General features: G+C 36.2%; 2 protein-coding genes across 2 annotated transcripts in view; one reads left to right on the top strand and one right to left on the bottom strand.

Moving 5' to 3' along the window:
- Window positions 1-135: 135 nt before the first annotated feature.
- On the top strand, window positions 136-2,783 carry LOC149424574 (uncharacterized). The gene is made up of 5 exons (XM_089630887.1): window positions 136-347; window positions 743-823; window positions 942-1,247; window positions 1,815-2,007; window positions 2,549-2,783. Exons 1-5 carry the CDS (start codon window positions 292-294, stop codon window positions 2,696-2,698), a joined length of 786 nt encoding a protein of 261 aa, XP_089487013.1. The 5' UTR covers window positions 136-291; the 3' UTR covers window positions 2,699-2,783.
- Window positions 2,784-2,929: 146 nt separating this feature from the next.
- Su(dx) (WW domain containing E3 ubiquitin protein ligase suppressor of deltex) overlaps window positions 2,930-13,198 on the bottom strand; it is a 33,532-nt gene continuing 23,263 nt past the window's right edge. The window contains exons 6-11 of the mRNA XM_089630883.1: window positions 11,980-12,211; window positions 8,521-8,703; window positions 6,140-7,186; window positions 5,890-6,021; window positions 3,882-5,783; window positions 2,930-3,447 (exon numbers count right to left, since the gene is read on the bottom strand). Of these exons, the coding sequence (XP_089487009.1) occupies window positions 5,646-5,783; window positions 5,890-6,021; window positions 6,140-7,186; window positions 8,521-8,703; window positions 11,980-12,211 (1,732 nt within the window). The 3' untranslated portion in view covers window positions 2,930-3,447; window positions 3,882-5,645. The remainder of the gene's footprint in view (window positions 3,448-3,881; window positions 5,784-5,889; window positions 6,022-6,139; window positions 7,187-8,520; window positions 8,704-11,979; window positions 12,212-13,198) is intronic.

Here is a 13,198-nt window from a genome sequence, read left to right as displayed (position 1 = left end):
TAGTGTCGGGTAGTGTTTTCTAGTTTCTTGATTTGACGTTCATTTTACCATTTTTCTATGGTTTACCAAGAATGTTGCAAGCTCCGAAAATGTTATTTATTTTCATGTCGGGAATATTGATTTTCGCACATTAAATTACCATAGAATTTCTAGACACGAACGTTGACGTTTGACAAATGAACATTTTGATTTGACAACTCAGGCCTACTGCGCAGTTGTAACTGTTTTATAAGATTTTCATTCACCTAGTGTACGTATTTTCGAGTGTCCGTGGCAGCAAAATTGAACCAGATGAATTTGTCTGATATTTTTCGTTCCTTCCTAGGTCTAAGCCGGAATCCATCAGGGTTTGTTTTTTTCATTATCATTGAACATATTGCATCACAATATCAATACACAAACAAAAACACAATCTCGCTGTCATAATAATGGGAGCGTATGTTATTTTTTTAACACCAAAAACTATCTCACGTTATTATTAACTATTTCGGTAAACTACTACGATTTCACTTTGATGAATCTGAAGTTCATCATCACAAATAAAAATCGCATTCAATAATAGAATATTTCCTTGGAACCCGTGCCAACTTCCAACTTGAGATAATATTATAATTAGACAATTTTGTTTTCAGTCTTGATATAATCACATAGTCTTCTCCCATAATGTTAATATTGAAATTGATGTTTTTGTGCAATCTTCCCCCAAAATAATATGCGTTTTTATTGTTTGTTGTTTTTACAGTGCGGATAGTTTCCAAAACGATTTCAGAAACCCAATATGGAATGTAGATGACGACGATGACACTGATGATGAATTATATCAGTAGGTATCAATTTACAAATACTTACTTTATTACATACTTAGGCCTATGAGATCCTATGTTCGTATTTTGATATAAATACAATTCATACCTCCAATATAGTTTATTTTTGCCTTTCAGTCATTTTGGTGGTGGGAATGGAAGCGGCAACTTCCAGGGAGGATTCCAGATCTTCACAAACCCTCTAGAAATGCAGCGCTACTTTGAACAGCAGATGGGTGAAATTTTGAAATCTTTTGGAGGCATGATGGGGACCTTTGGTAATGAATTGAGCCCTCCATCGATGAATGAACAGCCTCACTTTGGCCTGCCGTCCATCAGAGAGAAGAGAGAGGGCAGTATAAGAGACGAATATCTCAAACCTGGTTATCGCTCTCCGGATTTATCCCAACGCAAAAATAAGATGGACTCCGACCTTGATGGAAAGTAAGCAATGAAAACATAATACATTTCTGTAAAGTAATTTTTATGTGAATACTGCACAAAAGGCCCAACTGTCCGCAGTCAGTAAGACTATGGCATCCCCAATTATAATGTTGTGAAGCTGAAGGGAGTGGGGAGGAAAAGTAGATGGAGACGAGAGAGATCAGTATGGCTGTTCAGATCTGGTCACCAAACACAATTAAGCCATTTCAAGCAATGTTTTAATTCTGAATAGTGATCTTTAACAAGGATACTTAAGAGATTCTTACTTGTGTAGTGGTTTACTGTATCATAGGACTACTGCCTGTTAAGAGGGGAATTAGCGTAGGATCACCCACCCACCTTTTTTTTAAATTGGGAAAAACATTTTATTTTTTGCGCAGACGACAAATGTATCATCTCATCTATATTGTATTGACTTTTGATCACATCTGTTTTCAATCTGATTTACTTTATTTGATCACTTGTATAAGCAGGTTTCAACTTTTGTTGACACTAAAATATTTGCTTTTATAAACTCATATTATTTATTTTAGATTTAGATATACACTATAGCAACTTTTGTTTTAGAATGACGTCGGATGATTTGAATTCTCTCTTTGATAAGAAATTTGAGGGAAGTTCACAATCAGACCTGACTGAGGGAGGAACATCCAAATTAGAAAAATATACACCGAGGAGCCCCCTTCCCAGCCAGCCAAAGCAGCGCTCCATGTTCTACGGCCAAACTTTTATGAGAAAGAGTGTTCTCCTACCTGATGGAGTAAGTTTTATTTTATTTTATAAAAATGATTATGGAGCTGGATGCAATATCAACTTATGATTAAAATGTAGTATTCAGTAAAGTATTCACTTGTAACTAATGTGCCAACTTTAGCTCCATCTATGTAAAACCTACAGAAGTAATATTTAAACAGCAGATAAAGAAGGTATTGGAGATACCAAAAAGGTGATTGGGACAAAACAGCCTGTGCATGTTTAAGTTGCTATTGTATTCAGCTCCTCAATTATTGTTAGTGTATGTGTTCCTTGTAACTCCTGTTGTTAATTGTAACTCCTAGGTCTTGGTGTGAGCCATAATATTTTTCACTCAAGTTACTTATTATTTTACCTGTGAACAATCACTGGATGTGGATATATCTCGACTTGCATAGTTATAATTTTTTAAATGGCCTGCGAAAATAACTCATATGGACGCACATTTCAAATATAGAATTTAAATACATCGTAGATAGGTATATAAACACTCATCTGGATTTGAAAACATTCTTATGATATATCATTGTTACATATCTTGTTTCCAGAGCATTGAGACCACCGAAACTAGGAAGAGCAGTGACGGACAAGAGGAGACCACGGTGACCATCTCCCCGGGGCGGGGCCAGGGCGGAGGCTCCACGGGGGCCCTCTCCGGACCCTTTGACAACATGTGGACCAACTTTTTCGGCCGATAAAATAATAAAAATAACAAATTAAATATTTATTTCTACCTAGCAGCTTAGATGGATACGTTGTCAAATAAATCAGATTTTGCTTTCACATTTAATTTTATTTACATGCTACACATTATAATATAATAATATTACATCTTATTTACAATCTGCCTTCTGGTCCCTATTCCAAAAACATCAGGATTATAATATATACTGTGAAGTTCTTCTTTGTGGTGGTTATTTAAATAAGTTTAAACTTTAAATAACTATTTACTGCGTACATATAAGCAGTACTTATTAAAGTAGTGTTTATAAAAATAATGGTTGTTTTAATACAAAAGCATTTTTACCACAAAATCAGACACATTCGGGACAATTTGGATACTAGTTATACATACTGAAAGGTGCTTTTCAAGCAATTCATTCCATCGTGTTCTGAAATACTTGAAAACCAACATTTTAAGGTTAAATGGAACACATCTTATAATCTATTCATTCATATATGGCGCTAATTTAATTATTTTAGGAAAAAACACTTTCTAAGTTATGCTTTAAGATATTAAGATGAATTATTTGTTTGCGTCTGTACATACGGAATATGAATAAATAATTTTGAAAGAATCGAGTTTTAATATGTAAAAAAACTCTTTATTCATATTGTGTATGTACGGGCGCAAACATATATTTCATAGTAAAAGGTGTTTATTCATAAAATAATAAAATTAACGCCATCTATGAGCACGTAGACTACAACATACATCACGTTTAACCTTAAGGTTAAACGCAACGCTCGTTGTATTCTACGTGTTCACAGATGGCGTTAATTAATTAATTTTGTTTAAATACGCTTTTGCAAGGTATTGCTTTACAGTATTAAGACAAATTATTTGTTTGCGTCCTCATATACGCAATATGAATATGAATAAATAGTTTTGTCCATATAAAAACTCAATTCTATCGAGAAAGGCATACAAATACAATATTGGATTGAATCATCGGTAAAATATTGTATTTGTGTGCCTTTATCGAAAGAATTAAGTCTTTAAACGAACAAAACTATTGATTCATATTGCGTATATACGGGCGCAAACAAATTATTTGTCTTAATATTGTAAAGCAATACCTTGCAAAAGCGTATTTAAACAAAATTAATTAATTAACGCCATCTGTGAACACGTAGAATACAACGAGCGTTGCGTTTAACCTTATTAGGTAATCACTTTGAAAGCACTATTCACATAAGGGGATTTATTGTACTGTGCAACATATGCTGTCTTTATTTAACATGCTATCTGATGGAGTGCGCACACACTGTAGTAGCCTAGTGAATACTAAAGTAATAGAGGCTGAAGATAGCTTACAGAATATGCATTCACTTCAGCATTAACAAATGCCATTAATGAAATTTCACATTTGATCAACGGTAGATATAACAGTTCATCTAATAAGCAATTGAATCATATACATGTATAATGGAGCTGACACACTACACTCTCGTGGCTTTGCCTATTTCAGCATATCGCTCGCAATGCATTCCCATTTAGAAAGTATGGCGAGTGTGGGCAGATGATATGCTGAAATAGGCCAACCCGTGGGAGTATAGCGTGGTCTGACATATGTATTTAGATATTGTTAAACTGAAAACTGACGAGCTTGTAGAAAAAAAGGCGCTCAAACTGTGGAACCAAAAAAAATCAGAGATTATTTTAGTTCCCATGTGAAGAGGGCTTTAGAAGGCAGATTAAACAAAGTTCAATAAAATTTCATAAAAAGGCATCAAGTTGCATTATCCCCCAATTGGTAGCTACATCTAGTTATCCAAAACAAAATTAGTAGCAGTAATATTATTTATATTGCAGAATACCAGTTATTTATAAATAAATTAAACATACAATACATATAGTTTCTTAGAAGATCATGGTTTTATTTACAAATATATAATATGTACCTTCCCTCGAATTTACAAACAACAAATCAATCTAAATTATTCAACGGCTTATATATTTTCTAAGCAACGCTGTATGAAAAACATTTTATTATCGGAGTAGAGAATAATATATTATGTAATATGGACAAAACATTCATTAAAATTGTTTTAATAATAATTTACTATGAAATTGAGAAAGATGTTTTCATGCACAATACATTGGTTCCTATTGAAAGATTTATAAAATCACATTGCATCAAGAACAAAGCACCCAAAATATTAATAATTTATCATAATATTATAATAGTTATTATCACTTAACTTCAACTGAACAAAACAATAAGATACTATGTAGTCAATAATACTAGAATTTATAATTTCCAGCTAATTTTATAGCTAACAACTTAAATACACAGCAAAAAATCACAAATAAAATCTTGTATAAAACCTACATAACTAATTTTAGAGCCCAACTTACATGTGCCAATGTTAAACAAATACGATAATTAAATTTCCCATCTTTGGTTAAAAAATATCCAATATTAATTCACTTCTCAAGAATTGCTTTCGCTGCAAATTGAATAAATAAAAAATAACATCTGTTCCAAAATGATGCAATATAATGTAAACTACTATGGAAAATAGATAGACATCCACTTTTGAAGACCAAATTTCTAGAGGATATGACACAATTTATTGATTAGCACTATAATTCATTCATATGTACATTCTAGTTCTTACAGATTGGGTTTAGTCTGGCGTGGACAGAACAGTGCATGAAACAATGTCACATAATATAATTCTGTCCTTAACAAAGGGTGTCATATGCAATAATCAATGATTGATTGTTGAATAACAAATCATAGCAACCAATAACTTTAATATTTGAGCATCTTCTAAATGGTAATGTACAAATCTGGACAACAATTTGTTTGCAATGGATAAGTTTCAATAATCACTATTCACTGGCAGCTTTGCTTTTTAAGGTTGTAACTTCTAGACAACCTTTTTAAGGCATAAATATATTCTTCTCTATAATAATTATTCTTGACCAAAACCTTCAGTTTCTTCAATGGCGTAGTTGAGTTTTTCTACCATTTGGTCATAGCTTTTGTAAGGTGGCAAGTCCAGCCGGTTGAAACAAGTATGGGAGCGGGGGAGCCATGTATCTTTACCCACCTATACAGGTACAAAGCAAATAGAGTTAGTTTATCCAATATTACAACATGTGTGAAATTAAACGAAAAATAAAGAGCATTTTGTATAAAATATGTAGCATTCTTACCTTTTCAATACAGAATCTCTGTGGTCCATTGGATCCCATTAGTTCAGCAAATCCTCCAACTGGTACCCGACAAGTTCCCGTCACAAACTGCAGAAGGCGAGCTCTCTTCTCATTATCTGTCTGCCTTACAAACTGAAAGTCAAACAAATTATCAACATGTTAGTACACTGTCGTGTTATGAGATTAAGAATAGATTTACAATCGCCAGAATCAAACTACATAATAAATGATTGTGATATTATATTCCAACCTGCCAGAACCAAGCCACTTGTTTGCTTGTCCTCGTGTAATGACGGTAAATAGTATTCCTCTGCCAGTCTTCTACATCAATCTCCTGCATTCCACACAGCATCAGCTCTAGCTCCCGCTCATCGAAATACTTGAGCCATTCCAGAGGCACAACCTCGTTGAAGCCATCCAGGAAGGCCTTGGTCTGCTCCTCGATGCCGCGGGACATCCTCCAGGCCGTCACGAGCGCCAAGTACTCTTCCTTGTTTTCCTGCGTCACCCTCTCCCGGTCGCCCGCTGCTTTCAGCTCATGATGCACAACTTGCCCCAGGACTTCAAAGTCCACACTGAACCACAATTCTAAACCTACTTCGTCAATGTCATTGTCTCTAATCCACACGAGAGAATTGTAAAACTCGGGGTCTATTGATTCTATATCCTTCATCGTTAGCTTTTTGTTTAACATTCTTTTGTAGAACGGCATTGTGAATCCGGAATAAATAAACCGTCCGTGGTAAAGTGCCATGGCTATAAATCTCCCGATAAACTTGAAATAGAGTAAGTGATCGGGGTTGACGTAGCTGGCGGGATTAATTTGCAAGCTGTAATTGTTTTTGTTGGCATATTCAAACAGACAGTACATGGGATTTAAAACTTCGTGGGAGAGTAAGAAGAACCATTCTCTGGAGACACCGCCGTAATCTAGACCTTCCTCTCCACGGAAGATGATGTAAAGCCTTCTGCGCAACTCGTATGCGGGCAGCCGCATCAACTGGTGGTAAGAGTCTTCAAACAGGGTTTGTCTAGTCAACGTGATCTTGATGTGGCTAGGTAGGGCATTACTCTGGCACAGGTATCTGAATTGACTGAGTTTCCAGCGGAAGGATCTCTCGTAGGCTCGGGGAACTCCGTACATCCCCTTGGGGCCCTGAGGTGCCCCGGGGCGAGGGTCTTGGAATGTGGTTGTGCGGGTGTTGTGATCCACAAAGTATCTGTTGCCATCTTCTGTGTGACGAATCTCCCATCCATTGGGCAATGCAACATCATCGGATGTACTGACTTCCTGGCCCTGAAAATCAATTAGAATGTCAATACTCATAAGTAATGCCTAGTTTACTCATGTGTGAACAAGCATTGTAGTACAAGTACAAGCGACAAGAAGTGCAAGTGAATAGGAAACCGACTTATTTACTAAGTGACAAGTAGTATCCCCACCACAATTCTACTGAGCGCTTGTCGATTGCCAAGTCGTGTGAACAGCCACGGCCAGTGTTTAGTAACAATTGAAACGTAAGTGGGCACACACATCCTTTTTTTTGTTTGTCACTATCAAATTGATCCAGGAATTTAAATCCCATGAATGTCTATGGAACTAAAAATCATTTAAATATAAAATAAACATACGAGAGAGGTGGCAATCCAGAAACTGGTTGAAGAGATGCATATAACCTCGACACAGGCTAGTCCTAGTGAGGTTGATAATTAAAATGTAAACAGTGATACCGCATGTAAAGAAACAATAAATAAATAAATAAAAAATATAAGTGGTTTCGGGGTTCTAAAAACAATGTGATGGTGATCCATTCTGAATGGATGTATGTATTGCTACTAAAAAAAAAAATTTTTTATGGATTTTGAAAATAAACCAATTGTGTATAATGTATTTTGTACAAATTTCATAAAGATCAAAGCGTCCTGTTGGGAAGTGAGTTAGCTAAGAGCTTCAAAGATGCACTCATAGCGGGCAGTGCAAAGAGCTTGCTTGGAAGTCCGCAAGTTGGCAGCTAGTAGTCAGTAGTCGCTAGGGCCAGTTAGGCTGCTTCCAGACAAACTTGGTGTTTGCAGATCTCATTTAGCCAGCTCCTAGTTAGGTCGACCACCGAAGTCACTCTTGTAATACACAAAGTATTGAATAAATCCCTGATTTAATATAACGAACTTATTCTCTAAAATCTCCTTCCACGACGAGTTGGAGAACTGTTTGTGGGAACACAACACGTCCTGAGTATTATTTTTTCGAGTTTATTTGAGGGCGTCTCCGGTGTGCTTTTACTTGAGCGAGCAGAAATAACAGCCGCCATTTTGTTATTTTTACAAAAAAAATTCATGATTCCAGTTGGGGCAGTAGCCACAACCACATTGAACTCAAATCTTTTTCGTTTTTGTGTTTCAGATAAATCTACTCAGAAATAACATCAACAAAGCTGACATAGCTTTTTTCCGAGGGGCTATGCGGATGCTGAGCCAAGGATAAACAAAATATGTGAAATAAAATTGAAAAAATTTTCATACATTTTAAAAGATATTTTATGAAACCCCAACAGATTTACATCAATATCTTTTATAGGAACAATATGAATTCCCAATTTTTTAGTCGTCTAAAGTGGGATGATCTTAAATTACCTGTGTCCTGGGGTCCTCCCACTGCGTAGTCCTGTTCTTGTGGTTGACAAAGTAGACTCGGCCCTCGGGCTGCACACGGCGCTCCCAGCCGGAGGGCAGGGGGCCCAAGGCTTCCTCCTCTTCTGCACTGGCCGTCGGGGGCACCACACCGGTGCTGGCCGCCTCACTCGCCGGACCTCCAGGCTGTGAATACACCATATTATCGTTAGTTTTAAGCAAATTTTTAAAAAATATGTAAAATACATACATCATTTTTACATATTCATAAAATCAGTTACTAAATAGTATTGAATATAAAATCATTCTTCTGACAATCTATCAATAGTAGAGCATGCACGCGCTCAATTGTATTGTACATAAATATCTTTGAAATGATGCGAATCAGAGATGCCATATTGTAACAAATAAAAATTTGGCTCTCCTTAGTAGAGTCTAGTTTATTACTCAATTTAGCTCTCCTTAGTAGAGTCTAGTTTATTACTCAATTTGGCTCTCCTTAGTAGAGTCTAGTTTATTACTCAATTTGGCTCTCCTTAGTAGAGTCTAATTTATTACTCAATTTAGCTCTCCTTAGTAGAGTCTAGTTTATTACTCAATTTGGCTCTCCTTAGTAGAGTCTAGTTTATTACTCAATTTGGCTCTCCTTAGTAGAGTCTAGTTTATTACTCAATTTAGCTCTCCTTAGTAGAGTCTAGTTTATTACTCAATTTGGCTCTCCTTAGTAGAGTCTAGTTTATTACTCAATTTGGCTCTCCTTAGTAGAGTCTAGTTTATTACTCAATTTAGCTCTCCTTAGTAGAGTCTAGTTTATTACTCAATTTGGCTCTCCTTAGTAGAGTCTAGTTTATTACTCAATTTAGCTCTCCTTAGTAGAGTCTAGTTTATTACTCAATTTGGCTCTCCTTAGTAGAGTCTAGTTTATTACTCAATTTGGCTCTCCTTAGTAGAGTCTAGTTTATTACTCAATTTGGCTCTCCTTAGTAGAGTCTAGTTTATTACTCAATTTAGCTCTCCTTAGTAGAGTCTAGTTTATTACTCAATTTGGCTCTCCTTAGTAGAGTCTAGTTTATTACTCAATTTAGGTCTCCTTAGTAGAGCCTAGTTTATTACTCAATTTAGCTCTCTTTAGTAGAGTCTAGTTTATTACTCAATTTGGCTCTCCTTAGTAGTCTAGTTTATTACTCAATTTAGCTCTTCTTAACACATAGTTTGCGGGAGACGCTTAAATGCGTCTTTTGTTGGTAGAGAGCTGGAGACGCTTTTTGTATTTGTACACTATTGGTGAAGCACGGGAGACGCATTGTACACTTAGAGTAACAATATATTACGAGAAACGTACGAGCGTTATTGTTTCGTTCAAGACGTTGTCTATTTTCGTTTCTGCCTACATTCCGCTTTAAAAATTTCGTACAAAATAACTATCATTATATGATACATTCGTAATATGTGTTGAAAAGTTATTTGTGTGTTGTGCTTGAAAAGTTACTTGTTACATATTGTTTTCATAATAAAGGGATATTTTTTCATTAAAAAAAATTTCACACAGTACGTAGCGAAACCCGGTATATGTGTAAATTCTGTGATGTACCTTTACATAAAGGCAATTGTTTCCAACGATTTCATACTTTCAAACAATATTAGTGTTTATTGTTTTGTATTTTACAAAATATATATACTATGTTGAACGTGCATAAAATGACTAAATCGACAATACGACAAAAAAGTACAGTTTTTTCAAAATTTTAAAATTTAAACTTAAATATCATAATTGTTTATCCAAAAATATAAAAATTTGTGACCAGATCATCATCAGATTTCGAATAAGGTAAAGTACTGAAAATTTTATTTAAATTTGAACAATAGTTCAGAAGTTATAGCTATTTTACATAAAACGTAATTTCGCACGCGAACCTGATAAAAATTGCCCGCTTTACAGCGTAGATTGATTAAAAAAAACCCCCCGCAAACTTTGTGTTAATAGAGTCTAGTGTATTACTCAATTTCGTCAAAAGGGGAGATAAATGATGTGAAAACTTTTCATGAGGGAATCTTTTGGGCGGGTTTCACTGTAATAATAATATACATGATGTCCGGAAACTCCTAGTACAAGCAGGGAACTGGTGAATCAACATCACATAGAGAACCCAAAAAAAATCAATCAGAGCAATTGAACATCAATATTTCTTTTCTACAACTTATGGAGTCAGATCTACGCTTCGAATCATTTTAAAAGTCATTAACCTTCCAGCGGGCGCACTGTCGTAAAATTTACGACAGACATGCCTTATCGCTTCCCCCACTCTTACCACTTAGTCGTAAGCATCGAGCTTTGAGATATGCTATAGTCAAATCAAATGTCAAACATTTACCGCAAGATAGAAATGCTTTTCTCAAAGTGAATTACGGTCGGGAAGTTGAACCGTTAACAGAAGAAAAGAAAACAGAAGCCTTCCAAAACGCACTGGATAGGAAAAGATCCTCAGCATCAATGAAATGTTGCCGTTGCCAGTCCTTTACATGCAAGAACCATTCTTCAGTTGAGGTGGTTTGTAACAATTGTAAGGATAAGAATATTGATTCTGACTAAATAGGTCGATAAAATATTTTGCTTTGAAATATGTTTAGAGTATTGCTTCCTTTTTTTTTTAAGAAAGTCAAATTTTTTTTTTAAGTACAGCATATTATCATTTTTCATAACCTTAAAGAAATTCCCTAACATTTATATAAAGAAAACACCACTTACATGGAGAAAACTCGACGACGTAAAATTTACGACAAGCGCCCGCTCAAGGAAAATTTCTCAACACGCCCGCTGGAAGGTTAAATAGCTGATATTAACCCCATAGTGAACGATTTTTTCCAAATTTGGCCTAAAAAATTCCAAATTCGAACCCAATTTACTCAAAAACGAAAGCTCAAAACAAACAGTTATATCACAAAATAGACTCCAAATGTGATGTAGATTTACCAGTTTTCCGCTGGTCAACCACACGCACACATACTATTTGTATGAGAGCGCTCAGTGCGGCACTGATCGCGTTAACTGAGGGGAGTGCATGTGTACAATCTTATAAGATGAATATTGAATACAGCGGATTATTACTGGGGTATGTCTTCACCCTTCTCTTTGGGACTAATCTAGTAATATACACAAATGTTACGATGCTAAGCTAAAGTGTTGGCAAGGAGTGCGGGACATTCTTTCCAGTCTTTGAGGAATACAATATTAATAAACACAACTTAATTGAAGGTGACTGTACTCAGGCGACATCAGTGAGGCACCGTAGCATCATCGCTTAGACTTACGTACGCGGCCGATGTAAGTGTGTCACTAGTCACTATTTCCAGCCTAAGCGGACACCGGAACTGATTGTAGAAAAAAGGACCTCATTGTAAACTTCTGTGAGGGTTTTACTGTAATACAGAAAGAGATGGATCCAAACAGAGCGTGCACGGTACCTGATTGTAGAGGAACCTCTGGTTGCCCTGAGTGATGACGTGGCGCCTCTCGCCCTGCCAGTGCTGGAAGTGCTGCAGGCGCTCGGGCGAGGGTCGCTGCCAGGTGGTGGTGCGCGTATTGTGGTCCACGTAGTACACGCGCCCACGCTCGTCACGCCGCATCTCCCAGCCCGCCGGCAGTGCCATTGGCCGCTCCCAGTATGTGGAGCGAGTGTTGTGATCCACATAGTACCTGGAATCATAATTCATAGGTATTTTATTAACTTTTAAAGATGAGTCACTGGTTAGGCCTATTTTGTAGTAAAGTCCAAATTCCTACCCAGGCTTATTACTGTCACACTGCCTACACCGCTGACCTGACTACAGCAATACACCCCAGTCATATAAAATACGCTAACACAGCCGGAGCAGTACAAAAGTTTCATTGTCGGACCGGAACCAACTTCAATTAAGTTAACTTCTTAAGTAAGATAAGGGGAAAATTAGACCTTAAAACAAGGAAATTGGTCTACAACACCACTGTAGCATTCCACCTGAACTACTGCACAAGTGTCATTTTTTTGCGCAAGCTAAAAGAATGGAAATAATTCAGAACAGAGGTATGAGGTCTATATTGTGCTGTAGCAGATATACTAGGATAAAAACAATGCAACGCCAGCTCAATATTCTAAGTGTGTGGCAATGTTTGGTCTATAATACCCTAGTATTTATATACAAGTTAAAAAATCAAATGTTACCAGATTATATGTTAAAAGGTGTTAGTATTAATAGTCCATGGCCATCCCACGAGAAGCTGCAACGACTTTAGGCTTCCTAAGACAAATTTATCGCCAACACAAAACAATATTTAATATAAAGATTTCAAATTGTTCAATGAACTACCTTTAAATGTTAAGGAAGCCAAAAGTCTTGCAGTTTTTCATGGGTTATGTTCTCAATGTAATGAAGTCCAAATATTAGTATGTAGGTAATAGAATATTTTTTTAGTAGTTTAAGAATACATGTACACTAGATATAAAATGTTCATAGACATATGAATATTAGTAGACCTGCCCTAAATGATTAAAAGCGTATTATTCCCCACTCCCCATACCGGTTCCATTGGAGCCGGCTGTGCTCGCTTATGGCCTCAAGTGAATTTAGAAAACGTGACGTCATCATTCTTGTGCGAACTATGGTCGAGGCATCATCGGTTCATTTTACGAAATAACACGGCAAA

This window comes from Hesperophylax consimilis, chromosome 4 (assembly GCF_061612785.1).
Source record: "Hesperophylax consimilis isolate HC1 chromosome 4, BYU_Hcon_1.0, whole genome shotgun sequence".
NCBI classification, from domain to species: Eukaryota; Metazoa; Arthropoda; class Insecta; order Trichoptera; family Limnephilidae; genus Hesperophylax; species Hesperophylax consimilis.
Note: the sequence above shows the minus strand (reverse complement) of the source record. Positions and strands in the feature narration are given on the sequence as shown.

Bases quoted from the DNA above. Each gene is read 5' to 3' on its own strand.
- LOC149424574 (XM_089630887.1), top strand. From the start codon at position 292: ATGAATTTGTCTGATATTTTTCGTTCCTTCCTAGGTCTAAGCCGGAAT. The intron at 824-941 runs GTAGGTATCAAT...TTTGCCTTTCAG, and splicing joins ACTGATGATGAATTATATCA to TCATTTTGGTGGTGGGAATG. The intron at 2,008-2,548 runs GTAAGTTTTATT...TCTTGTTTCCAG, and splicing joins GTGTTCTCCTACCTGATGGA to AGCATTGAGACCACCGAAAC.